General features: G+C 39.2%; 1 protein-coding gene and 1 long non-coding RNA gene across 5 annotated transcripts; one reads left to right on the plus strand and one right to left on the minus strand.

The window, feature by feature from the left end:
* Positions 1–137: 137 nt before the first annotated feature.
* LOC146550783 (uncharacterized) lies at positions 138–7,296 on the minus strand. The gene is made up of 3 exons (XR_014890099.1): positions 6,429–7,296; positions 3,598–3,718; positions 138–657 (listed from the first exon to the last, which is right to left on the minus strand). It is a non-coding gene; the product is annotated as an uncharacterized LOC146550783 (long non-coding RNA).
* cacnb3a (calcium channel, voltage-dependent, beta 3a) lies at positions 2,054–27,856 on the plus strand. 4 transcript variants are annotated; one of them, XM_085258457.1, is made up of 15 exons: positions 2,054–2,371; positions 3,230–3,322; positions 16,388–16,507; positions 17,614–17,736; positions 17,874–17,989; positions 18,075–18,154; positions 18,255–18,274; positions 18,847–18,924; positions 19,483–19,541; positions 19,656–19,756; positions 20,296–20,447; positions 20,527–20,622; positions 21,607–21,777; positions 22,000–22,045; positions 25,204–25,342. In XM_085258457.1, exons 1-14 carry the CDS (start codon positions 2,291–2,293, stop codon positions 22,027–22,029), a joined length of 1,320 nt encoding a protein of 439 aa, XP_085114583.1. In that variant the 5' UTR covers positions 2,054–2,290; the 3' UTR covers positions 22,030–22,045; positions 25,204–25,342. The 4 variants fall into 4 exon arrangements, with proteins under 4 accessions (XP_085114583.1, XP_085114581.1, XP_085114584.1 ...); XM_085258455.1 differs by lacking the exon at positions 22,000–22,045 and having other exon boundaries at positions 25,204–27,856; XM_085258458.1 differs by lacking the exons at positions 2,054–2,371; positions 3,230–3,322 and adding an exon at positions 13,900–14,510.

Genomic DNA, 27,856 nt, shown 5'->3' on the forward strand with positions numbered 1-27,856 from the left:
TTTCTCAATTATTTGAGTTGAATGAGAAATGTGCAGCTCAAAAAGCACTTCTGCATGGAAACCCTAAAGACTGCTCGACAAAACAGCAACATTAATAACAAATAACAGTAAATAACATTTTTAATTATTTTGGGGACAAAAGGTAGTGATGAGAGTGCTTGTTTTAACAAACAACCCACAGTGCAACCAAACCCAGCGTCATCAGATGTTTCAGGTCTTTCAACATCAGACACCAGTACCCAGGCAACCTAGCCACGGGTGATCAGTCTCCAGCTTGTGTCTAGGTGGCTTAAGTCATCTGCAGATCTCCCCTTTTGGTCCACAGCCATCTTGATGTCTTCTCGGGTGCATTAATGATGTTCAGTCCCTTGATCCTGAGCAATTTCATGGGCTAGTACAGTGAGGTACAATGGGTCTTCCATGCCTTGCTTCACCTGTAAGCTTCTTCTACTTGGCAAGAAGCCTCTTCCATCTGGTCTTCTCAGGGAATGGTCAATTCTAGCAGGACCACCAACTGCCTCAGTGAGTCTGATATTAGCACCATATCAGGTCTGAGGTTTGTCAAGGTTATGGTGTCTCCTCAGGTCAACTTTCTGCCAGTCCCAGGTTGCTGCAAGAAGACCCACTGCTGGGTCCATGTGCTGTCGTGACTTCTCTCTAGCATTGACAAAAGCAATAGAGCACTTTTGGTTTGCATTGTGTACACAGACCTTGCCGTTGCACACGAACCATACTGCTGGAGCAGGTTTCCACCACCCCTGCCCTGATCTATTACTTGCCCAACTGGCTGCTTCCATCCCCTTTTTCATATTGAGGTCTTGAGGTACTGCCAAGACCTGCCTGACCTACTGAAACTACAGCCCAGGTCTTTTGTCTGATCAACAGAATACTATCCTATGACAAAAGTAACCCTCAGGTTTTTTGTTTTGTTTTTTTTTTGTTTTTTTTTGGTCAGTTAGAAATCTTACACTGAACACATCTCAGCATTAGTAATGTGCACTGTATTGTTGCACACAGACAGGCCTACTCTTTGTACTACAGATAATTTGACAGGATTTGTAACCTTATTAAATCAACCCGATCATGTGCAATTTCACCAATATGTCTTTTACTGTCATAACAAAGAGATACTATTATCTTAACTATCTAACCTAAAGACACACATCAGCGTCAATCTTGAGTGTGGTATAGAAGGTTTTAAAAGAAGAAAGCTGCAAAAGTGACCTAAATTTATGACAAAACTCTCATTACTAGACATTACTTGCACCACAGCGCTTCCTGGTGCAAATTGCAATGCAAAGTCTAGCCTCAGTTTTTACACGTTGCAAAGGTGTGTTGTGTTGTGTTGTGTTTAGTTGTGCCTAGTGTCGACGTGGGACAGTTTCCAATTTCGTTGTACTATTGTACTAGGTATGACTGTGCAATGACAATAAGGGGTTATCTTATCTTATCTCATCTTAGTCGATCATACTGGAACATTTAGCAGGCCAGTCCTGGCTTGCACGCCTGCATTAATCTAAACCTACTGATTTCAGATGAATTAATTTTGAAATGAGCTTAACTAGGTTTCATATAATCCAAGTTCACACTACGTAATCTATTAGACTGGGTATCTGTGATTAATAGCTCCTAAATGACCTATAATGTATTTATAAATTATTATCAATCACCAATAAAGCACTATAAATGATGCCTCGTGAGAAAGTACCACTTTTACTGAGGCAAAGGTGATCAAAGAAAAACAAACCCGTTCAACTAAAATCCACCTCTCCTCTAAAATATGACTTCAAAGCTGCCCTCTTTGAAGGTTCCACATTTATTTGACTGCGGTTTCAACTATTTGAATCCTTCTTTGACAAGCAAATATTATGCACAGACGAGAAGGAACACGGCGTTTGTTTGAAGCCAGGCACTTCTAAAAAAGAAAGAAGCCAAATGTTGCCTGTAAGCAGGTCTGAATTGATTTTTGTGTCATTTTAATCAACGCCGACACCCCCGGCAGAGTCTCACACTTAGTACGGACCTGTACGGTTCGCTCGTGCGCTGATGCTTCAGCGTTAACGGTTTATTTTAGCTTCTGTATTTTCCCCCACTCCCTTTACGTTTCTCCGCCACAGACTTTTTTGTTTTTATTCGGGAGTATGAGCTAGCCTTCCCGTCAGCTGAGTTTGGATATTAGTGTCCGTTTCCCCCCCTCCCGCTTCTTCGCTCTCTTCACTGTATCTGATGCCTCTTGTTTCCTCCAGTAACCCATGTCTATGTGCATCCCGCCTCCCTGCGCTCTCAATATATGGTGCAAGTCAAAATGTCCAAATCGCCCGTAGACCCTCTGTCTGCCGTGGAAACCGGCTCCCAGTCGCACTATTTCCAGGTAAATCCGCTCACTTTACTCCCATTTCTCTCGCATCTAACTCTGTCTTCACCGAGAAAAGAGGAAAATGGGTAATTAGTGTGTCAGATGCTACTTGTTGTTCAATCTGAGGCGTCGCGTTTTGGCAGCGAGCTACTTTTTTCCGTTTTCCCTTTTTTTCACCTCCGCCTTTTCAGAAACTGCAGATTGATGCTTGAGCCGGTGAACGGTCATGTATCCTCATATTATGGCTATTAAACACAGATACACAGTTTAACACCTCCTTGGGTGTCGATGCATTTGCTGTTTTGATCTCAACTCGCAGATCAGGCCTTTGCATTGATGCTTTATTATTTATTTCAGTGCATTTTTACCCTCCGTGCTACGCTTCATCCACTCCAGTGCAGGGAAACCAGCACACACCAGTAACATTATGGGACTTTCATGCAGGATATTGGTGCAAATGTGCAGGCCGTGACTCTGGACTCACCTGTAGCCTGAATCTGAAAGGCTTTCTCCTCAGTTTGATGGGGCTCTCTGCATTAATCAAACCACCATGTGAAGCCGAATAAAGGCAGCCCTGAAATATGTGTGATTCTGGCAGAGTTACTGCTTGCTTTGGTGCAAAGCAGCTATTTTGCACTTAATGACCATACATTTTGTCTTTTGCAGTCCTTAAAAGCCAGCAGTAGATTTATTTTTTGTATGAATAATACAAATCTACAAAATAATTAGTAACTAAAGCACTGAAATAATTATAGTCAGCCTTGCTGCCAGTATTACTGCTAGAGAGTTGTTGCATCCCGTTATCTATCGCCATCCATCTACCCATTCCCCTTTTTATCTCTTCACCCGTGTGCATCTCTTTCTTCCTCACAGCTGCCCCGGAAGTTGCCTAAGCGCAAGAGCCGCTTCAAACGCTCAGATGGCAGCACATCCTCCGACACTACGTCCAGCTTCATCAAACGACAGGTAAAAGCTCCTTTTGTGCCTGGATTGTCTCACTGCAGGCCCATTATTGCACACTGATTGTTAGTGGGTGGAAAAAGGTGTAGGTTCTGTGGAAAATATAGGTCATGGTGTGCTCTAAATGTTGGAATAAAGCTATAAGGTGCTTGAAATTTGTCATCAGAGCCAATGTCTCTGAAGTGTCTGGTTGGCAGTAACGCAACTCTTGCATATTTTTTTTTTTTAGGTATAGGCTGTTCTTGCTGTTGGTGGAGGTGGGGATGGGGGTGTTAAAATACCTGCATGATTCTCTACTTATTTTGTTCGTATCAGTGTGACAGTTTCTGCTCTGCATCTTCATCCACAGCGCTTTTCCCTCAGTTGCAGAGGTTGCTTTGCCCAGTAGAGGGTAGCAAAGTGCTTGACAAAAGAAAAGAAAAAAGAAAAAGGTTCAACCAAAATCCCAACACAGCACAGTATTTTTTTAATTAATGTTTTCAGGTCAGACAAGTGTGGAAGACTCCGATGGAGTTTTAGTGTTATTTAAGAAAAAAGGTATCTGTAATTGGAAACAAAAGGATTCTCCATGTGATGTTGCTGCATAGCTATTTTGAATGGATTGTAGAAATGGGCAAGGGGTGGGAAAGATTTTCTCAGATGATCATATTGACTTTAAGTTGAAAGGCTATATATTGAACAGCTGAACTGGAACATGAATTATTTTAAACTGTGTTAATCTGATAGATGGTGTTCCAGAAACCGAGAAATTAGTTAAAAAAATAAATAAATTTAAAAAAAAAAAATGTGTCTTTGCGTGTCAATACGATGTACTGACATGAATATATATGTATACTGATGACATGAAATTTGTTTTACTTACTACTTTAAATTTTAATATTTTACTTTAGAAAAATAAACTTGTTACAGTTTGTGAACAAATCATCTGAAATATGAAGTCATTGTGATGTATTGGGTTATTTAGCGTAATAGATCACTTGAGATCGTTGCCACTCAGCAAAACTATCAAATTTGGCAGATATGAGAAAACCAGATGTTTAGCTTGTATCTGCAATGTGCTGGAGTTAATCATAGAAAAGTGTTTTTGCAAAAAAAAAAAAAAAAAAAAAGGTGGAGCACCCTCTTTTGAAATCAAATTAAAAAGCTTCTTACAGCAAAGTTGAATATCGTTAAGGTGCTCTGTTGTTCGGTTTTGTGGAACATTGAGGGTTGGAATCACATGGACCATGTGTCGGCTCCTCCCATGTATTTTCAAGTTAGTTGTCATGTGCCGTTTTGGAATTTGGTTTTAAGATGCATTAACAGAAACAAAAAACCCAATTCCAGAAATGTTGGGATGCTATCTGCAATATAAATGACACAGAATGCAATCATTTGCAAAACTCATAAAACCCACATTTATTTACAATAAACGAAGTGTAACGAAACAAATCAAATGTGTAAAACTGAGAAAATGTAGCATTTTGAGAAAAAACAAAAAAACAAAAACACTAGCTCGCTTTGAAATTGGTGACAGCGAGACCTGTCAAAGTTGGGACAGGGCCATGTTTACCACAGCATCCCCTCTTCTTTTAACTGTCTGTAAAGATCTTGGAACGGAGAAGTCCAGTTGTTGGACCTTTGGGAGGGAAGTGTTGACCCATTTTTGTCTGATAGAGGATCCTAGCTGCTCAACCATACTGGTTTATCGTTATTGTATTCTTTGGTTCATGATGTGCTAAATGCTTTAAGCATCGTCTTGCTGAGTCTTTTAAAAAAAAAAAAAAAAAAAAAAAAAAAAAAAATTCTGGATGATAGCATATGATTTGAAAACAAACAAAGCAAACACAAATAATAAATTAAATTCAAATTTTGATTTATTACAGCCAAACAGTTTTCCACTGTGTTTCAGTCCTTTTTAAGCCATTTTTGCATCTCTGTATGATCACACTTTAACTTGTATTTGTAGATAGTATAGAGAACTGTGTTCAAACAGCGATTTCTGGAAGTGTTCAGGACTGAATATCACAGGGTCTCAGTATTGATTTTCAGCGATGTCCCTTGCACACAGAGATTTCTCCAAAAATCTGTTACTTTTGATATTATAGATTATGATATACTCAAAGTCTTGGAAATTTTACATTGAAGAACATGTTTCACTTTTTTTTTTTTGCATATTGGTGAAACTCTGCCTCTCTAACATACTTTTTATACCCAGTCATATTACTGATGTATTTGTGGTTAAACCTGATACAAAATGTTTCTCCAGCCATTTCTTTTAGTATCATTTACTTTTTTAACATTTTGCTGCCTCCACTCCAATGTTTTTAAGACATGTTGCTGCAATTAAATTCAAAAGGAGCTAATGATTTTTCTTAAAATATTTCCGTTTTCTATCTTCAATCGTGAATAAGGATTTATGAGAGTTGCAAATCATTGTATTCTGTTTTTGTATACATTTACATGGCATTCCACCATTTTTGGAATTGGGGCTTTATTGGGACTTTAGGTAACCACTTCCCATTTTTGAAATACGAGGATTTACAGTTTATCATCTGCTACTTCTCCCAACTTTCCTTATCTGGGACAGGAGTGGAGCAAGTATTCTGAGTTATTATTTTAGGAGAAGTAGAAATACTCTGTTAACAGTAAAAGCCATGTGCTCATAATCTTATTTACTGTGAACATAAATATATCAGTAGCAGCACACTTAAAATACCAAAGGCAAGTTCTTGCGCTTCACAATAATTCACCTTAGTGCACTTTGCCTAATACACCCATAGATATATTTATTATCAGTGATGGTTGTTTGTAGATTATATTTCAATTTAACTGCCATTCCCGACGTCCCCTCCCTAAAGAATAAAAATAAACCATCACAACCAACAACCAACGCACCCTTATCAGAAATATTGCAAAGACAGAAAAAATCCTGAATAAAAATTTGAGTGTGAATTTTGAAAGATGGTCTCAATAGAGCCAAACAGCAGCTAAAACAGGAAACGTATGAGCCAGCCATGCCTTTGCACTCATGCAGCAGAGATAGAGGTACACAGCAGTTTCACTAGTGTTGCAGCTTATCTAAAACTTGTTAGTAAAGATGTAAGAAAGTGTACTTATTTTGCCAGCTTACCACATCCATTGTCGTGGTCCAACTCATAAGTTGTGACAAATAGGAGGACAGTTTCAAAAGTGCACAACTGTATTAATTAAAACAGATCGGCACCATACTTGGCAATATGAGGTGTGTTAGTCAGTATTATCAGTGTGTCAGCAGTGGGATGAGTGTTTGAATGATGAGTGGAAGGTGTTGTTTAGTATAAACTCCGAGCTAACAGGGCTAAAGCAGACCAAATAAGAAGCAAATGTTGTAAATGTTTCAGGGAGACCAGCCAGGTGCTCCCACTTACACTGATTAACTCCACCTACAAGGGACCTTTACAAGGGAAACGTAGCAGGCCTGGAAAAAGTCAGGTAAACTGAGGTAAATTAAACAAATAGATAAAAAGGCTCTTTAAACATTATTGTTTATCAAGTTTTTAACAGTTTATTTTATTAGATTTGAATGGCAACTTTTTACTTTAGGTTTTTCTGTCCTGATGAAGATTAAAGTTACTTGTCTCTTTATGATTTTGTCAATTACAATTTTCTTTTGAAAACTATAATTGACAGCCTTTACAAAAAAAAAATCAGTTCAAAATGTAATTTTAATAACAAAATATATTATTAAACTTTACAAATTTCCGCCTACCCCCAGTACACTAAGTTAACTAATTGAAAATAAAGACCTTTGCTTCTTGGAAAGAGGCATAAATAATTAACTGAAGATAAGACGATATACATTCACCTTTATCTGACATATTTTACTTTACCAAACAAAAGAAGGTGCAACATATTTCTTTAACAAAGCAATTGTCAGGCGCTTACATTGTTTTCATTACATCATTTTGCTTGTCTCTATAATTTTCCTCATTACTGCTTTGATCCTGTGACTGCTCATACCGAGGCTGCTGCACTTTTAGAACAGATGTATTAAAAACATTTTTCACACATTGTGTTACATTTTCACACAGTTGCTGCATTTTTGTTGTTGTTTGTTTGTTTTTGCGCCTGGATCTGAGCTCTGGGTAGCTTAAGCTTCAGCTACTTTCCCCTTTGTTAGCTTCTTTAAATGTCCATGCTCGGCTGGGTGAAGGTGATTTCAGTGTAGAAATGTTTTTGTGGCGGTTCCGCCACAGTTTACTGTGACTGTGAGTGTGCAAGTGATTATTTGCTCACACCACTGTGCATAGACAAAAATGTTTGTGTCATATGTGAGACTCAGAACATTGAAAATCAGACTATTCTGATTCCTGGCTGATCAATTTTTACTCTGACTCCGTGCACTTTGAGAAAACATTTAACAAAAATAACCTTGAAAAGTCAGTTGGTCAGATAATCTCTCAAAGTAAAGCTGAAGCTATTACACTAATAATAAGCAGTAGTATCCTTAACCGATTGAGTTAGTTTTAATCAAAGGTGCCAAATTTTAGCATTTTAAACCCTTTGTGTTGTATTACGTTATAGCAACTTCCATCACTTTAGGGTTTTCTGCACTGTTTTGTGAGTGTTTTATAGACCAGATGACACCAGACACCCTTATATCCACAGTCTTGTTCTTTTGGTCACTACCCACAGCCCACAGATGTAGATGACTGTACAAACTTTTGTTACCAGTGAATCGACAGCTTCGCCTTCACCCACAGCTCGTTTACTATCTTTTATGATACAAATAAGCAGCATCTTCTTAATTTGAGAGACTAGAAGCAGCAAAAATTTGGTAAAGTAGCGAAGCAGTTCATTATCCACTTCTTCATTAATCTCCATATTACATTTACTTAGAGGGTTTTAAGGGGTAAAGGCATCATGTTCCTTTCTTATAGGTGTGAATAATCTGCAAGCATAAAGGTCTGTAAAATAAATAAATAAAATACCTCGATTTCATTTACAGAACAGGAATGAGGAACAGTGTAACTGAGAGGCGTGAGAAAAAGAAGAAGATGAAGGGGGGGGGAAAGGGCTGAGCAGACATCTTCTTCAGAAGGGGACATTAGTTATCCAGATCGCGAGGCTTAATGACAATCTCCAGATTTCCAGAGAATATTGCACGGTTTAAAATATTCATGACTCTCATTTTGAAGGCCTCGGGCGATGTGATGTGTGGGTTCAGTGTTCACACGAGCACCTTTTTGGTTTCTTTTCAATCATTACCTTCTCCCTGCACGCACAACAGGCACCCCGCCTCCTCCTGCTCCCATTGCTGATATGACAAAGTGTTTTATGCAGAAGGAGTAAAATTCACAAACAGAGCAGATAGTTTCTTGTCTGTGATAGGGGTGGGGTGTCTATGTAGGAGCAGTGGAGTATGACTCATTTCTGCAGCAGGATACAATAAGCAGTATGGATGTATGTGTTATATGTAGGACGCGAGGCTTTGAGACCAGAGGAGAAATCTTCAGGGAGTGCATGATAATAACAGCAGTTTCTTCAGTTTCTCCTCCGATGAATTGGACTGTAATGGAAATGAGTAAGAATGTGATGTAAATTTAAAGAGGCGGTTTGATCAGGTGACGCAAAAGCTGCACTCGTTGTTGTGTTGTGATGTGATGAGGTAAGAATAGAAAAAGGTGTTGCCGGTGTCTGCTCCAGTCCAGGTTGTAGTGAGGTAAGGTGATGGGACATAGTGCGGTCTGTCTGCACGCAGCATGTAGTTTATAGAGAGGGAGGGACTGGCAGCATCACCATCACCACATCAACTGAGTAAGTACAAAGACTTATAATACAGTTAGATTCTTCTTCTTCTATTGATTTCCTAACATCTCTAAAGGATCATGTTGTAGCCGCTTCACCTGTCTCTCTTTTGCTTTGTCTTCCTCTTTCATGCTCATTGTTTCGCTCATTCGTTCACCTGTTTGACTTTATGATTGCCTCAGCTGCTCTTCACACCTCTTCTGAGTTTTGCAGTTTGACATGCAGTATGCCTGATCTTGCCTTCCATATTGATGTAACCACAGACTGATTTATTGCAGTGTGTTTCAGAGAGCTCTGTAGCTCGTGGAACTCGCTGACGTTGAATTACGACCGCACAGCTAATCGAACACTTTTTGAAATTAGATATTTGGTTGCTGGATATCCTGATTGCTGGAGTTTTTGCTCAGAATATTTGCAAAGAGGGAAAGGGTTTTCAGCATGCTGAATAATGTATTTTGCTGCTGCTCTGGATAATCTGCTACCTATGGTTTAATAAAACCATAGAAATTTGCATTAGCATGCTGTCCCTGCATTTTATTTCTCTCATAAAAGAAGGAGTCTCTGTATGTATTTGATCTATACACTTTGAAAATCATTTGGATTTTTGGATTTTCTGTTAAACTCAATGTAGACACGAAACGTAGAATCATGACCTTTTCAGCCTCAGAAGGCTCCTTTTAGGCATCGTCTTGGTTAAAGTTTTGTCTGTTTTCTGTGTCTTATACCTGCCATTAGGGCTGGGCTATATCATACCGTTCACGTTGGGCAACGATAGGAAAATGAAATATCGCGATAGAATATGGGTAAAATGCGCATGCGTAGTGCCTTTGTTTACATACGCACATGGCAGCGACGCAGAATGAGAAGAGCGAAAGTGGATCGTTAAATGAAACGGATGAACCAGAATTGGTTTGTAAAAATGCTGCAACTTCAGTGATGTGGCACTGGTTTAGCTTTCATCCGTCAGATACACAACAAAGCACTATTTTTGGTAGCGCATGCTAGTGGGCCGTCGTTATTACCGTGTTTTTTGGAAAATACGGCACACTTAAAATCAATCCTTTGATTTTTCTGGTTGTGTTTACTGACCTTGAAACGATTTTATGTGGTACACGGTCGCTCGAAAATCTGTCAAATGTTTCAGTACGACTTTGCTAAGCTATATAATTTTAATGCACTTCAAAAAAGCTGCTTGTTTAAGTGAAAATACATTGATGTTTTTTTTTTTTTTTGCACTAATGAATTAAGGAGTTGTAAAGTATTTTGTCTAGTGTCAATTATATCGTCAGTTATATCGTTATCGCAGATTTTCAAATGTATATCGTGATAAATATTTTTGGTCATATCGCCCTGCTCTACCTGCCATATGATGGTATTTTTCTCTTTCAATTCAAGACCCTCAATATGTACTTCTGTTGAGAGCATTTAACCGTCATCCCACAGCTTCCTTTGCTAATGTGTTTATATTGGCCTAACCATAGCTCTGTAGCTAGCGACGAAGTAGGATATCATTATACAAAGAGTCCAACCAAAATTACCCTCTAAATGTGACTGGTGTTTAGTTTAAGGTTTTTGTTTACGTCTAAAGCAGTGTGATATTTTTTTACTTTCTTAATATCCCAAAAAAAAAGTTGAGGTTTGGGTGTGAAATTTATGGTTTTCAGGGTTTTTATCGGTTTTTACCGTTATTTTCTTTTATCGTTTTTATCTTTAACATGGTTTCCATGGGTCTTTTCCCGTGTGTTATGAATAAATCTTCTTTTTTGGGGGGTACCAGTACTGGTTTTTATTTTGTTGTATTTATCCGCAACACCTTAAAGGCTGGTCCATGAAAATTTTGTCAGACATAAACCGGTCCATGGGGGCCACTGCTGTAGAATATTATATCTTTAATCTGACGAGTTAAAAGCTTAAAGTGTTACTTAAAAATAAAATCTAAATGAAAAACTACATTTTATTTGTCAATTCCAAATAAATACATAGAGATTCATTCAAAATGAAATCTAAATCTGCTAAAACTATTAAATAAAACCTCTTAATTTGTATAGATTCGAACTGGTTTAAATTGTTTGGAAACAAAAACATAAATAAGACAAAAAACAAACAAAGCATTCTGTTTAAATATCCTTAGTATAAATGTAAGAAACGCTAAAATGTAAACAAAGGAGAACATTTAAAAAACTCATATTCACTCAACTGTGGTTGGCTTATGCTCCAAAGCAAAAAATAAATGGAAAAAAAATTACAGCCCAGGGAGTGCAGTACAGTCGCAGTGAGGTGGGCAGCGAGATTCATACACGGATCGGATGAAATCTGATGCAGTAGAGAAGTGTGACACTCTCTACACTCAGTGTGTTTATGGCCAGGGAGTTAGTAACAAGGGTCAGTTACATTAATCAGCTGCTAAAGTTCTGTGTTTTTGACTGTACTTACTGACATCAGGTGTTACCATAACACAGGCGCTTGCATTTGTGATACATCTGTGTCTCTTCGTTTTTGTCATAAGGCATGTTACGGGAGAAAGAGTCTTGTAAAGTCTTGCATTGTGCAGGTAAATTGTCAGCTGTGCAGGGATGGCACTGCTTGATTTTCTGTTGTTGTGCTGGTGTATACAGCTGTGGTAGCCCACGCCTCCTAGACTCCTCAGTCTAACCTGATGTGGCTCCAACTCTGTTCCAGCCACCTGATTGATTTGGCACAGTACTATTCTCATTATCATTGGCCTTTTGTGTTGTCCTTCAAAACACAGACGTTCTATAGACTTTAATTATGTCTCATATCACGGAAAACCTATTTCGCATTAACTATCTTTATCACTTTATTGCCCAGTCCTTCAGTCAGAACACGGTGTATCATCTTTAGATTCCAGCTAGCTAGATTAAACTCATACGTCCTGTTTTTGTCAAGTTAAACTTTACAGTAACACCTGAAACAGCTACACTCATCATTTTATTAGAGCTGAAAGAATTTGGACCATTCTTAAGCCTCATTGGTGCCTCAGTGTTTGTTTGCTTTTGGGAACAGAAGGAGCATTTGGAGCCCTGAAATGGCTAATGATGTCAGAGTTAACAAGTGAGGCGTTTAGGGAGAACTGTTAAACTGTAAATCTCAGCCTGGGGAAAACACTGGAGTTACAATGTGACACAGTTCTAAAAAACATGTTTGGCACCATGTACGACTTGATCTTGACATTGAAATTAAGTTTTAATTTGATTATTTAGCAGCTTCTTCGGTTTGCATTAGCCCTGGTCCTAGGGCTCACTTGAGATTTTATGTTTAATAGTGGCCTTGCAAAAAACGCAAAAACACACAGACATTCTTAAATTGCACAGTTTCTTTTTAAGGAGGAAAGTTATGTATGTGCATGCATGACAGCTTTCAGGACCAACTGCCATCACATGAGATGTTTAGAGAATATCTAAAGTATTGATTAACAAATTCTGTTCACTTAACATCACTTTAAATATGTGCAGGGCATCATTTTATGCATGATATGAACACTGAAGAACAGCAGTTTACACAGTAGCACAACAGTCTGTTAACAGCTGTCACTATATTCAAGAACAGGAAGGACAGATGGAGGATAAAGAAAAGAGACCAGAGAAGCTTCAAAATGAGTTGTGATCAAAATAGAGGTTGTGTCTGCTTTTTGTAGTTTTTCAGGTGAGGCAAAGATATCGTGTTAGTCAAGGCCAACAGATTCTTTTTTAAAACATAACAGGCACAATGTCATTTTTGTTAACAGAGGCAAAATGAGATAATTTTAAATTTTTTGTGTGGTTTCGCTTTATTTTTGCTTAATTTTTTAAATAATAATGGAATTAAATTTTTTTTAAGTATTGTATACACTCCTGACAGAAGTATGAGCCAACGTGTAAAAGCCCACTTGTGCAGTAATAATACCACTATGGCATACTGTGAAATACTATTGTCAGCAAAACAGAGGGCAGGTATCCATTGTTTTTTGCTGTGTTAGCCACATGGCAGCAGGGATGGATGCCAGCCTGCTGATTGCCAGGATTTACTCAACAGCTATTGGATGGATTTTTCCCAGACTTTAAGAGGATGACGAGACACTATTATACATTTAATGAGATCAAACTTTCAGTTTGTCCAATACTAATTACAGAGTCACTTCAAAACTAAAGACCTTCACATCAGTCTCAGCTGGAGCTTGTGTTTACTGGTCTTTGTTTTCAATGGTAAGGTCATGTGAGTTTCCCAAGGTTTTGCTGCCTGTAAACCTTAAACTTCATGTAGCCACTGGATTTTCACATTGAAATCAAATTTGGGAGAACAAGTAAACAAGTGATAAATTATGTCAATGAAGGTGAAAAAGGGTAAAATATAAAATTTTAATAGGGTTAATACAGTCAATAACTTTACATCTGATTTTTGGAGGTACTTGCGTAAAATATACACCCAATTTTTGTATTAATGGCAGCTCAAATTACTACACATAATATTAAAGACTCACATCATAGGGACGAACCCACATGTAATTTAATCCAAAGAAAGCTTCTGCTTTGTTACCACAACACATGTACACATGATGTCTAATATCAGATTAACTGAGTTTATGCCACCTTCTCGTATTTAGCAGCTCAAAAGCCACATTTTTCTTCTAATAAGATTTATCAACATCATAAATCAATAATCAGTTGTTCCTTGTTGTTAATGGGGTTGTGCTTCTGTAAAGTTACTCTACCATGGCTAAGAAATTCATTAGTCTTGAGCCAGTAGTAAAGACATCTCTACATGTCTTATCAGAAGGAGGGGGGAAAAGAACAGAACAGTATAAGTGAAATCCGCCTAATCAAATTAGTGTGGAAATCCTCTGTTGTTCGGTCCCTAGCCTGTAGGATGACTTGGCCCTCTGAGGACTCGACTAGTTAGATGACACACTTCCCTGTTGGCCCCTCCCTGTGGAGTTGGGGCCATCAGTGTTGCAGTGTGTGAAGAATAATCACAGAAGCAGAGTAGGAAGGAACAGAGTTAAATTTAGTCTGCAGACAGGGACATTAGCAGCAAAAAAACAGAAACAAAAAACAAGACATCCTTAGAAAACACAATAAGGATGTTCTTATATTGTTACACTCTGCAATGCAGCCAAGCTTCACCTAAAAGACGTTGGTGGTAAAGCTGCTCTTTGGAGAATTTAACAGTTGGTAAGTTAGTGAGTGTGCAGCACAGGTGCATGCTCCCCTGTCTAAACGTTATTAACGAAAAGCTCTCTGTGTTCTAACATCATTAAAAGGCACTCTGACATAACACCTTTCCTCTGCGCCCACCACCATATTTATTCCGCTTTTATGTCTGTGTGTGTTTGTGAGCATTCCCAGTGAAGACAGGGATCGTTGTTAGAGTGAGAAAATTCACATTCATGTCTTTATCAGACTCTAGCGCCGTCCTGCTAATCAGCCAGGTATGCAATTCTCTCCGGTATCTGTGTGCGTCTGTCTCATGTGGTCACGGTCCCTCCCTCCACCACCACCACCTCCACCTCCCTCTGTTTCCCATCTTTTCGTGTAGCTGCAGTAAGGAAAGATATGTAGGTCTCATTCCAGTCCTTCAAAGCATTTTACTCTGTCCTAATCTCATCTTTCCCGTTAGATAGCCTGTCTTTATCGTTGCATAAAACCTCTCGCATCTCCATCACTCACTCGTAAACATCCTCTTTTCAGTATGTCTTGTCAACAGTATTCACCCCCCCTTCCCCCCCCCCCCCCCCCTCTCTCTCGCTGTCTGTTTCTACCCGTTCTTTCTCACCCTCCTTTTTTCTGACGGTGCTGCTCTCTGGCACTGGTGCAGTGTTGCCTTGCAGAGCTTCTGAGTGCTAGAAATCAGATCTAGTTATCTAACAGACACCACCACACCAAAAAAAGAAACGGGGAGAGGTGTTCGCTTGCAGTGGTACTGTAGATGATGATTTATTTTGGATTGCATGCATGCGTTTTGAAGTGCAGAGAAAGCAAAGGTGCTGGCTGGTTCTTTTTTTGTTTGTTTGTTTTGTTTTGTTTTGTGGAGGGGGGGGGGTATGTCTGGACACTTTGTGTATGTGTGTGTGTCTATATTATGTGCCTGTACTTCTTTTTGTTTTGCTGTTGCTAATTGGTCCTCCAGAGGATCTGTTTGTATATGTGGGCAAGATGGATGATCGGGACTGAATCGCTGCACTCTGGAGGAGAGGAAAACCAAAGTGAACTGTATTTCTGCTGTTTTTTAGTTTCTCAACATTTTGTTTTATTTACAACAATATGGCTGATCATGTCATTTAGAGAGGTTTACCTGAGCGTTTTCATGACCACCACCACAGATTTTTCTTTCTCTCCTGCCAGAACCCCCTTTGTATTTTGTCTCCTCTGACTTGGTTTTCTTTTTGCTGACAGATTCAGGACTGAGTTCCTTAAGAGAAGCCAAATATAGGAGAACTCACACGCTCACAGGGACACGCAGTAACCAAACTATTACTGTGGAAGTCCATTTGTACATTGTATACAAACTGCAATTGTTATTATTACTATTGATTGAATCTGTGGGGCTATTTTGAAAAGCCTTTTTTTCCATTAACAGTTCAGAACCATAATATTAACTTTACTCCCACATGAGATCAAGAAAAACCAGAAAACGTCACACTTGAGGTACTGGAATCTGATTAAAATGTTTACCTAAATATTTCCCTGTTCATTTTTAGTTGATTGACTAATTAATTAATTGACTAATGGTTGCAGCTATTTTAAGAAAATTAGAGTTTTTTGTGAATAAAAGAAGGACCTATGAAGCTATTTTCACTATTTTACTTATTGTGTAAAATAGCTCTTTGTTTGCTTTATCCCTCGCCCTCAGCATGACATGCTAGCCATCCTTGGTATGTGTCCTACAATGAAAAATGATAACCAGCATATATTTTGCTAATGAGGAGATGTCCTTGGAGAATAAACAGGGGAATAAATGATGTATATATGCTGCACTGTGGGGGATGATGGACTGGATTGGGGCCAAGCAGGAGAGAAGAGGAAGCTCTTGCCTCCTTTGTGCTATATTTGGCCTCTCAGAAGATGGCTGGTGTGGGAGAGCAACGCATTGTTTTGTAGATGCACACACATGAATGTGTTCATGAGTACAGGCACATATTTGCATGCACACCTGCACTCAAACAAATGCTAAAAGGGAGAAGCAGATGAAAGAAAAAACAAACAGTAATACAGCCTAAGTAATGTTAACATGACTGGATGATCTTCATGTGACTCACTGAGTTATTAAACACTGTGCCACTAATATCATGTCACTCTTTCCCGACAGGGGTCAGCTGATTCGTACACCAGTAGACCATCTGATTCAGACCTGTCAGCAGAGGAGGACCGCGAGGCGTATCGGCGTGAAGCCGAGCGCCAGGCACAACAGCAGCTCGACAGAGCTAAGGTACACCATACAGTCATTATCGTAGCTACACATTGCTGTGTTTAGACTGTTTATGAACGAAAATATCTAAGAAACATTTGGCTCTATCTCTCCAGTTGAATTTTGAAGTAGAAGAGTCTAGGTTGTAGGTAAAAGTCAGCAAAGGAGATGTTAATGTCGGTGCTTTTACAAAGAAATCTGAAAATCTAATCATTTTTCATCGTTTGTGCTGTTTGATACCGCTAAATTAGCGTTAAATTATCAAACTTTGTTCATCACTATGAGAAAGAGGCAGGAAGTCATTTGTTATGTCTATGGAAGCATCACTATTAATTTTAAACATATCTTTCCTAACTCTGTAACCAAGAGTATATTTTTAATGAGTTGATATTAATTGGTAAAAAATAAGCAACAACAGGCCCAAGATAACTAATGGATTTGTCAAATGTATTTGCACTAGTCTAAGTACCTTTGTCTTTTACAGTTGTGCTAGTTTACTTTTCAGAGGACAGTTGGAGCAAAATAATATTATTTGAGTTGACTATGACACATTATGCTACTGTAACCATATTAAAAGCTTTCCAACAAGTTTTTGCACCAGCTTCTACCTGATACTTTTCTGACTGAATATAATAAGTGAGCAAACAAGCAGGGTGTTGACATAACTTTAAAAAAATTGTTATTAGAAAGACGGGTTGTTGGTAAAGGAGGCATCTAAACTGCTAACGCTTTGCTGTTAGTGCTTCTGCTAGCTGCTGCTGTTGTGCGGTGAAGTAAACAGAACAATATGAAAGGTGACATCATGTGACATCATGTGCACAATCACTGTCACTGATTTCTGAGTTAGGATCTGACCATTATCCAATGTAAATGTTGTATTGGTGCGTTCCTATTTGAGCCACATATTTGGCATATTACCACCCGGTCACATCCTTTGATAATCTGCTAGTCTGGTCACCATCTTTTGTGCTGTGTGATTGGTTGCTGATTCAATCAAAGGAAGTCTGTTTTCAAGTAACAAGGAGTTGATCTATTGCACTCTGTTCTTGTCCTCGAGTCTCACATGTTTGCAGAGCATTTGGATCACTGACAAGTCTTCTTCATGTTCTTATTTGTTGACACCACAGTCCAAACCTGTAGCGTTTGCAGTAAAGACGAATGTGAGTTACTGTGGAGCTCTGGATGAGGACTGTCCAGTCCAAGGAGCTGCAGTCAACTTCGATGCCAAAGACTTCCTGCACATCAAAGAAGTGAGATTATCTGTTTTGAATAATACTAGTACTACTACTACTACTAATAATAATGATAATAATATGCCCTTTCATTATATTAAAACAAGACACATGCTGTATGTAAACCAGTGCTACTTTTGAACTGAATTTAACAGAAGTACAATAATGACTGGTGGATCGGCCGGCTAGTAAAAGAAGGAGCAGACATCACCTTCATCCCCAGCCCTCTACGACTGGAGGCAATGCGACTGAAACAGGAGCAGAAACAGAGGTCGGCTATTTCATTTCATCTCAGGTGATCTATTTCCACAAAACAGCTTCGGTAATTCAATGTGTCTTTGCTGCTGCTTCTGCAGGAAAACAGGAGGTAACTCCTCAAGTTTAGGAGACATGGTGACAGGGAGCTGGAGGACGACGCCGCCATCTGCAGGTGAATGTAAGTACAGCAAACCTTCTTCTGGTCCTGAAACAAAAAGCAGCTTCTGCTGTCTTTTATCAGTTTCTGTCACTGATTGCTATTTTCTTGTTTTCACAAGCTAAACAGAAGCAAAAACAGGTAGGTTCTGGTACTTTATGATGATGTAGAATTTGCTTATAATTCATGCTTTTTTTTTTTTTAATTTTTCACTCTAAACAACACAGAGTTTGTAGAAGATAATACTGAATTCCCTAAAGTAAGAGAGGCCATGGAAAATAAACAAAAATAGGTTATACAATTAGAAACTACAAGCAGGCTTGGTGTAACAGATTGTGAGTATAGGAGGTTGCTTAATTGTTTTTTTATGGAGTTAATATTAAAATAATCACTGCAGTAGTACACTGGAAGCACCTGATCTTAAAATGAGTGATTTTAGCAAAACCTTTAAATATTTTACAACTAACCAATCCCTTTTCTGTCACCTGTCTCATTGTCAGGTTAGTTGATTAACTAATACCAGTAATTATTGTTATGTAATATTATAAAACCAAAATGCATTTAAATAACTTCAGGTCTTAATACTGGTTTTTCGGTCATTGTTTGATTGAATATGAGGGTAAAAAACAACAACCAAACCCAACTCCCATCATTTCTCACCCCTGTTTTCGCTGTTCTTTATCCCCTTTCCTGTCCTCCTCTATTTCTGGTAGGAACATGTCCCTCCCTATGATGTGGTGCCCTCTATGAGGCCGGTGGTTCTCGTGGGACCATCGCTGAAGGGCTATGAGGTCAGCTTCTCCCCATTTCACCTCCAGCAGACAGAACGACTGCTTTCCTCTGCACTATTTGCACTGCTGCGTTCGTTATTAGCTCATGTGAATTTGTCCTTTGAAAGTTATTGGAAAATATTCAAATATTAAATGATGACTTTTTTGCTATTTAGTCTACACACATAATGAGAAAATGACACTGTGATTTTGCATTTATGAAAGTCCTCAGACCCTGAATTTATACTTTGTTAAGGGCCATTTGACAGCCATTACAGTTTTTGGAAATTTGGACGATTATGCAGTCTGTACATTGGCTGATTGGCTGATTAGCAGGTGGAGGGGTGGATCCACTTTCACTGATATCGTACCAAGCCAAGAATAGAAAAAAATGTCCAGAGTCAAGTGTTAAGAGCAGTCTGAAGCATAACATTTTGGTTTATTTGATTTGACCATGTTTAGTACTAACATGAACAACTCTAGCAGCATACATTTGAAAAACAATAAGAGGAAGCAGGATGTCTTAGCCTTTTAATTATAATGTGTTTGTAATTAATTGTTTTTCTTATGTTCCCAAAGGTGACAGATATGATGCAGAAAGCTCTCTTTGACTTCCTGAAACACAGATTTGAGGGAAGGTCAGTAAAATGGGGAGATTATATAATAAATCAAGTAGTTGGTGAAAGCCAGGCCTTTATTTCAGTGAAAGAGTTTTAGTGTATATTTACCTGCATTTTGCAACTTGTCCACAGAATTTCAATCACCCGTGTAACTGCCGACCTGTCCTTAGCCAAGAGATCTGTCCTTAACAAAAGACCCATAATGGAGAGATCCAACACTCGCTCGAGCTTAGGTAAGCTATGCTGATGCCAGTATGAAAGTTCCACAAGTTTCTTTTTTCTTTCTTTTTTTGAAGGGAAGCAACTTTTTTTTTCTTCCATGTATTTATTGAGTTTTAAACTTTACACTGACACCATCATTAAACAAAACAAAACCAACATAACAGAATAAAACAAAACAGACAAAACAAACAACCCGGCTCAAGAATACAAATAAATAAATAGAGAATCCACAGTGACACACATTCCAGTATCATCCGGTGCCATTGAGTCTTAGATGGGGCCGTGTCCGTGATCCAGTTCAAAAGTACACATTTCCTTGCACAGAATGTTAACAGTGCATAGAGCTGCTTTCCAAACTTCCCCTTGATTTTGACATTTGCTACTCCAAGTAGCATGCACAATGGAGTGCATTCAGAGTCAGTGGTGAAGATCTTATCCAGTTCACACTTAATGACAAACCAAAATTGTTGTATTTTGAGGTTGGCCACCTCTATTTTACATTTAGGGAAGGGAATCAACTTTGATAATGTAATGTATCTTGTCTGTGCAGCTGAGGTTCAGAGTGAGATTGAAAGGATATTTGAACTCGCCAAAACCCTGCAACTGGTTGTTCTGGACGCAGACACCATCAACCATCCCGCACAGCTCGCCAAAACCTCCCTTGCACCCATCATTGTCTATGTTAAAGTTTCCTCACCAAAGGTACACCTTGCTCATGAACATTAGATTAAGGCAGTCTTATCTTTCTTGGTTTCTTACACCATCTGTTTCTTTTTCTCAGGTGCTCCAGAGGCTGATCAAATCCAGGGGGAAGTCTCAGAGCAAGCACCTGAATGTGCAGATGATGGCTGCAGACAAACTTTCTCAGTGCCCCCCTGTGAGTGCTACAGTTTGTAATAAGTCCATACAGTTTGGACATTTTACATGATCATGTAAAATGATTTTTCAAAAAGTATATTAAAATATTTAGTATCAAAAAAATCATCTGAATTAAAGGCTTGAGCAGTGTGTGGCATGGTTAACTGTTAGTATCTACAGGGGGATTAAAATACGAATGAAAAATAAAGGTGTAGTTTTAGCAAAACAGCTGGTTAAGCTTGTTGCACTCAGACATTCTCATAGATGCTAATCTCAAAGTGCTCCTGAGCTTGCGCCTGTTCAACTTGCCTGTTTTATTAGACCAGGCATGGTCAGAGCTGCCTTGTCATTGCTTTCCTTTCTAATGTATTGAAGTTATTAAAAATGTTTTCACGTGCCATCTCCTCTACATCTCAGAAGTTGGCCAAGGTGATTAGCAAGAGAAAACTCCTCTGAAGCTATAATGCTATCACTGAAGCCCGTTCATTTGCTAATGCTAGCTGTGTTTCCACACAAAGCGCAGGTCATAACTGATCTTGAAGCAGTGAAAGCAGACCAGCGGCAGCTTGCCTCGCACTCTGCTCTCCCCTTAGATTACCATCAAAGACCAGAGGTTTATCCGCAGTGCCCATGCGCAAACCACCAGAAAAAAAACTGCTGGCCTCTCAGCTTGCCTAGCAGCAGTTATTGTTAGCAGGAAACAGATACCCCCTCAGAGAAGGAGACGACTACACTTTGCTATGTCATGAAATAAGCACAGCTTTCAGCGACAATAGCCAACTACCTAACACAAGATGGCAGTAATGTACAGACTGGGTGCGCATTAATTGACAGGCAAGGTGCTTTATGACAGCACTGTCTGAGATGAAAGGAGAGAGATCGCTATAGTTTGGAATGTTTCAATGTATTTTACTTTATTTCTAGATTTAATAATGCAAGCACTGCTTGTCCTAACAGAATGCCACTGAGTTACAGTCTAATTTTTCATGTTGTACATTCGTAGGATATGTTTGATGTCATTTTGGATGAGAACCAGTTGGAAGATGCTTGTGAGCATTTGGCTGAATACTTGGAGGTTTACTGGCGTGCCACTCACCTCCCAGGAAACACCCCTCTTAATCCACTATTGGAGCAGAGCCTCATGACCCCGCCTTCTGCCATCTCTAGCCTACAGGTAAGTTTGTCTCTGAGTGTGTACATAAATCAGGAGAGCGTAAAAATACGCTTTTAAAATAATGTAAGACTTTTGACAACGAGCCTTGTTTTTTGAACACATTGTATGTTGTCACTGTCTTTGCCAGCTCTTCCCATCTCAGGCTTCACTCCTGTGTTTTGTTTAATTGTCTCCAGTTGTCTTGTCTGTCCTCTCACTCATCCATGCTTAACATCTTTGCAGTTTTCTGAAACACAGGAATTAATTGAATGATCGCGTACAAACTGGGGTGAGTAGTAGGGTTTATATAATATGTATATATATTTGCACCTCTCTTGCGCACCTCCGACACCCGAACACGACCCTGCGGCTGAGACAGTGAATGAAAAGCATTTTATTCATTCAACTCTCAGAAAAGATTAGACCTGGTGTGTTTTTGTTTTTCTGCTGTTGTTTGTCTTTAATTTACTGCATCCTGCCTCTTTTCCTTTACTTGGATGGTTTCAGGTGAATCACTGCTCCACAAGCTTTATTCACAAAGTAGCTAAGCTCTGTCTCCATTTTAATACTACAATTGAAATATATTGGTTTTGTTAAATCTAACTTTCCCTATTGTGTTCAGTTTCCAAGCATGCTTTGTGAATGCTGTCCCCGCTCACTGTGGCACATGAAGCTACCTGAATGATGCTAATTAAAGCGAGTGATGGGTGCTTAAACGATGCTTTCACCTGAACTAAATGCAAATTTACACACAAAAAATGAGTCCACAGCATCGGCAAAATAACTTTTTACCTCCAAGAGGAACTTCCTGAACATCCATTCAGCCGTTTCACATGCATTTTTTTGTTCAGTGTCTGTTGTATCAATCTATACACACACCGACAAAACAAAGGACTTTGAAGATAACAACACTGCTGCACTTCTGCATGCCACTTATGAACACTATCACCCTTTTATGTCGCTCAGCTCTGTGTTATTTCTGCAGTTTACTTACCTGCGGTTTATGACACTGACTGCAGGTTGATTAAAGAACAAGTAATCCCAGTTTTCTATACCTTGATATTTTAGAAAATGCCACAATATCTCTGAGGTTATACATCACATTTGCTATTTCTTGCAATTTTAGTAAAAATAGGAGTTTTTTGGTCATTATATAGGCTTTTTTTAATGTTACCTACAGTTGTGGTCAGAGGTTTACATACACTCATCATGAGCATGAATGTCAGGGTCATTTTGGCTTCTTTCTCCAGGGTGGAATCGTTGCACAGCAAACATTTTAATAATTCGAGCAGTGCCAAGTAGGTGCACAAGTTTGAATTTATTTTGAATTTTCTCTAATTCACACAGGGACAGAAGTATATATACAGGCTCAAACATATACATACACTGGCAGCATCATGTTCTGGGGCTGTTTTCTTGTCAGCGGTACTGGTGCATTACACAAAGTGGATGGAAAAATGAAGAAGAAGACTACATGCAAATTCTTCACCTTTACCTCAGATCAACACACAGCTGGACAGTTGAAACATGAAGATAATTGGGTGATCAAACAGGACAACGATCACAAACACACATCAAAAATGGTTTTGGACTGGATAAAGCTAACATTAAGCGTCTGGAATACATTTTGAAACCTTGTGGAATATGTTTAAAAGTCGGGTCTGTGCCAGAAAACCAAAAAAATTTATGAACTCTTCCAATTCTGCCAGGAAGAGTGGTCAAATGTCCAGGCAAGAATTATGGCAGAAGGTTGTTGATGACAATCAAAAGCATGAGGTCGAGGTGAATCTTGCTAAGGAACATTTAACCAAATATGTGTAATATGTATATATTTGAGCCTGTGTGGATTACAGGAAAAACTGGATAAATTAAAATTTGTGCACCCATTCATTTTTTTCATTAAAGATGTATGCTGTACAATTATTCCACTGTGGAAAAATAACAGTTCAAAGAAATCATTAGCATTAGCAGAAATGAAAGCCCTATATTACCATGACATTCATGTCGATTATAAGTGCAATGCAAACTTCTGACCACAACTGTAGTTCTGCAGCTCTGTGTCACGGAATTAAGCTTTTGGGTTACGGTAGCTTACTTTACATTGGAATATCCATCCATTCATCCATTTTCTTTACCATTTATCCAATTCAGGGTGGTGTGGGGCTGGAGTTACATAAGAAAATATAGCACCACAAGCAGTAGAGGATGTACTTACATCTTTTATCAATTGATATCAATAGTTTGTGTTGTTGTCTTACTCTTACTTACTGTTAATGCAATTCCGATGTAGAAGAGAGATTACAGAGCCCACAGTCCTCAGGCCATATAAAGAACCATAAAAGTAGCATTGAATTGCAGGAGTGTCCAAGATATGTACAAGGAATTGTAAGTGGCCCGCCAAATGGTCCAATGTGGCCTACTAGGTAGCTTTTCAAATTGTAAAAACTGCAGACATGCACGGCATTATTTTTGTGACTTTTCTCTGTATTTTGTATCAGGAAGTATTGCGGTGTTAAGAGTGATCGCATTATAACTTTTTATGTGAGCAAGAGGTCTGAATCGTCATCAGTTTTGCAGCAGTTTTACTGACAAAGATATCACATATATATTTCACTTAAGTTCTTTTGTTTTGTTTTTGTTGGGTTTTTTTGCAATGACCATCTGAATGTGATGAAATTGCACTTCTTTTTCTTAAGACAGCTGAGGCTTTTTCCTATCTGATTGTAAGGGATTGTTAGTGAAGATTGAACCTTTTCAAACACTAACACAAAGATACAAAGATGATACATTGTTTCATTGGTCATTATTCAGTAGTTTTACTAACCAAGATCAAGTAAAACTGGGCACGGCTCTTCAGCAAAAATAAAAGTGACACCTTTGCCCTTTATACTCGTTTAATACTCGACACCTGTTTAAACAGAACAAAGACTGTGGTCTAAACTGTACCTAAACTCCTACAGTAGGTGTCACTTTGTGTTCAGTAAGAAGCTTTTTTAAAGGCACACGTGGGTATGTGAGGAATGATTTGAGTCTGCCATATTCTATTGGTCTCTGAGGGTAATGCTAACTTTATGCTGTTCATGGAAAAGAAAAGAAACAATTTTGTATGAATCATTTTAAAGTCTTAATTTAAATCTACTAAAAATAAACATAAAAACTGACCACTTAGAACGACGGTTGAGCATTGATCTGATCACACTGTGATCAGAGACTTGGAGAGCTCAATGTCTTCTGTAGGCTCAAAATAGTTACTTCAGTGGGAAATAATGAGAAAGAAACCAGAATTTTCCTTTCAGACAGACTCCCACAATTCCTTCAAAGTCCTTATTGATGTAGTGTTTGCCTTATTTTGTGTTTTTCCTTCGAGATGATATCCTGAGTCCAAGCTTTGATGTGACTCTGCCTTTATTTGTATTTTTTTCCTGCATGACCACTTGAATCATCCAGAACAAGAACCAGCCGCAGCCTTGTGAGACAGCAGGCTTGGAGGGTGATGAGGAAGAGGAGGCCGGCGAGGAGGCCCACTCCCCCCTGGAGCAGGACAGTCTTATGCCATCTGACGAAGCCAGCGACTCGCTTTCTCGTGGCCGGAGGGGGAGCCCCTGTCACAGGGGGGGCGAGGAGGATGAAGAGGAGGAAGAGGAAGAAGAGGAGGAGGAAGATGAGGAGGATGAATACGCCTCTCCCTGCCACGCTCGCACATATAGGGACATGTACCCCTCTCACCGCGGCCATACGGGCGGTGCCCACAGTGCCAACGGGCACGAGTCACAAGACAGGCTGCTCCAGCGCGAAGCTCAGCAAGGTCACAACCAGAGGAACCGCCAGCGCAGCCGCCCCTGGCCCCGAGACACCTACTGAGACAAGGGGCCCCTTCCAGCCTCCAGCTCCCCCCCCCCAAGCCCTCCACCCACCGCACAGGCCCAAACTAGCAACATAGAGATGAAATTTGTTCCCAGATTCGCCAAACTTTAGTGCCAATTGGAAACAAACACAAACAGATGCCCAGTTTATCGACCAATCACAATCTTCCAGGGGGCCTACTCACCTCTGAAAGGGAAAAGTTTCAGGCTACCAGCTGTACGCAAACTCAAACTTTAGCTGCTTTGCCTAAGGTTTCTCTATTGTAGGATGTCTCATATACTGGCCTTAAAATTCCTAAGACTTTTAACGATCTTTACTATTGCATGTATAATTTTAAGACTATTTGCACATTAACGTCAGAACAGGAAGTGAATGACCTTTATGGATAAACTAACGTAGGAATGTCTACCGCTGAATCAGTTATGGGAAATAGTAATGCATTTGATTCCAATGTATATACTGAATGGGCACTGCTACTTTATTTGTTTGATTTTGTTTATATGGACTTGTTTGTTGCCATCCATGTGTTCGGTGAACGGAGATTTTTGGAGAGACATTGTACAGTCTCTAAACAGTTAAAACGTCATCGATATGAAGCTGCAGTACAGCGTCAGCGTCACCTACAGTGCAGTACGTTCTGGGCATCGCTCGTCTTTGCTGTTGCACAATCACTCTCTTAAGAAAAAAAAATCTTTGAATGGGCACAGAGAATGTAAACACAACCATGAAAGGGAATGTTTTAAATCTTTTAAAGGATGAATTCCTTGCCAAAAAAACAAACAAAAACAAAAAAAACACACGCTTGTTTACATCCACTCATACACATATTTCAAGCACATGCTGCACAGCTGCAGCTCCTCTTCAAATCCAGGCTTCAGAGAATGTAAGCTTGCATGCCTTTTGCACCTCCAGCACCACTTGGTCGCACAACCTATCGCCCCGTAAATTCGATTGTAGCACGTTATTGATTGTAGCATCCACAGTTTCTAAACTGATCTCACTCCCCTTACATCCACCTCACTCTCCTCGGATATTTTTTGTGTGTCGAACATTGTTTGCGTACTGCAGTTTTACAGCTGGTTTTTACAAAGGCGGATCCTCAGGTGTATGTCCTACAACACTCATCGCGCTCAGCTCCATGTAACGACCGTGTCGTGCTCCCCGAGGACTTGTAGCACTCGTGACACGTCATTCTGTTCCTGCGCCATTTCTAGTCCGTGAGCCGACGACGAGGTGGACGCGATGCTGATAAGCGGCGGCCCAACTCTGTTCCTTACACAGGGTGGATTGTTGTCACGGCCGGCTGATAGGAAACCCTGGTTTACTGCTTCCATGTGTCACAGGTATCTCTATCTAGTGTTCTGTATATTTTAAAGAGAAAAAAAAAATCAGCATGATTGAAAAAAAAATTAAGAAAAAAATCTATGCAAGTGTTGCATGAAATCTGATTGTTTCTTTTGAAGTATTTTAGTAATGCATCGATTCTGACTCTCCTCGTCGTCTTGTAGTGATAGTCTTGTCTTTGGGGCTACTCACTCCTCGCACCACCAACAACACGATTACTAAAAAGATCTGTTTATTTCTTCACACACCTTTAACACTGAGGACATTCTTCCACAGTAAAGTCACTCACTGGGGGAAAAAAACAAAACAAAACAAAAAACCCGTCCCAGATCAGGCCTTTGATTTTGTTAATTTGTGATCTAATGAGTGGATTATCTAAGCCCTGCATGTCTTAGTTCAACAATTAGCTCCTTTCGTTATATTTTGGCAGAGTATGTTTTTCAATGCGGACCAATTTAGCAACTGATAAAACAGTTGAAGGTTTTTCGATTTATGAAGCACAATTTTTACAAGAGTTATACTTCAGTTTCCTCTGTCTTATTCTGTATGCAATACAAAGCCTAACATTGAAAAACTTTAAACGCCTTAGACCATCTGGACTTCCTCTTTTGTGTGAGTAGAGAAAAAAAATTGCACTACTTTTTTTTTGGGATGGTTGCTTTGTAATGCAATAACTGCACTAAATATAACCATATATCCACCAGACTACCACAGCGTGCTAGCGTGACCTGACACGCCTCTTCCCTCTATTTATCAAAAGAGACAGCAAATGAAAAAGTGAGACATTTCCTGCCTGATGCTGTATAGAATGCTTTCTATTTGAAAATAGATTTACAATGTTAAGTAAAATATGAATTAAACGAAATAAACATGACATTTTATGTACTTTTAA

Source organism: Mchenga conophoros, linkage group LG20, assembly GCF_057382185.1.
Source record: "Mchenga conophoros isolate Kocher_MC1m ecotype Shallow Benthic linkage group LG20, M_conophoros_male_GT1.1, whole genome shotgun sequence".
Lineage (NCBI taxonomy): Eukaryota > Metazoa > Chordata > Actinopteri > Cichliformes > Cichlidae > Mchenga > Mchenga conophoros.

Bases quoted from the DNA above. Each gene is read 5' to 3' on its own strand.
- cacnb3a (XM_085258455.1), top strand. From the start codon at position 2,291: ATGGTGCAAGTCAAAATGTCCAAATCGCCCGTAGACCCTCTGTCTGCC. The intron at 19,542-19,655 runs GTCAGTAAAATG...ACTTGTCCACAG, and splicing joins AAACACAGATTTGAGGGAAG to AATTTCAATCACCCGTGTAA. The intron at 21,778-25,203 runs GTAAGTTTGTCT...TGAATCATCCAG, and splicing joins CTGCCATCTCTAGCCTACAG to AACAAGAACCAGCCGCAGCC.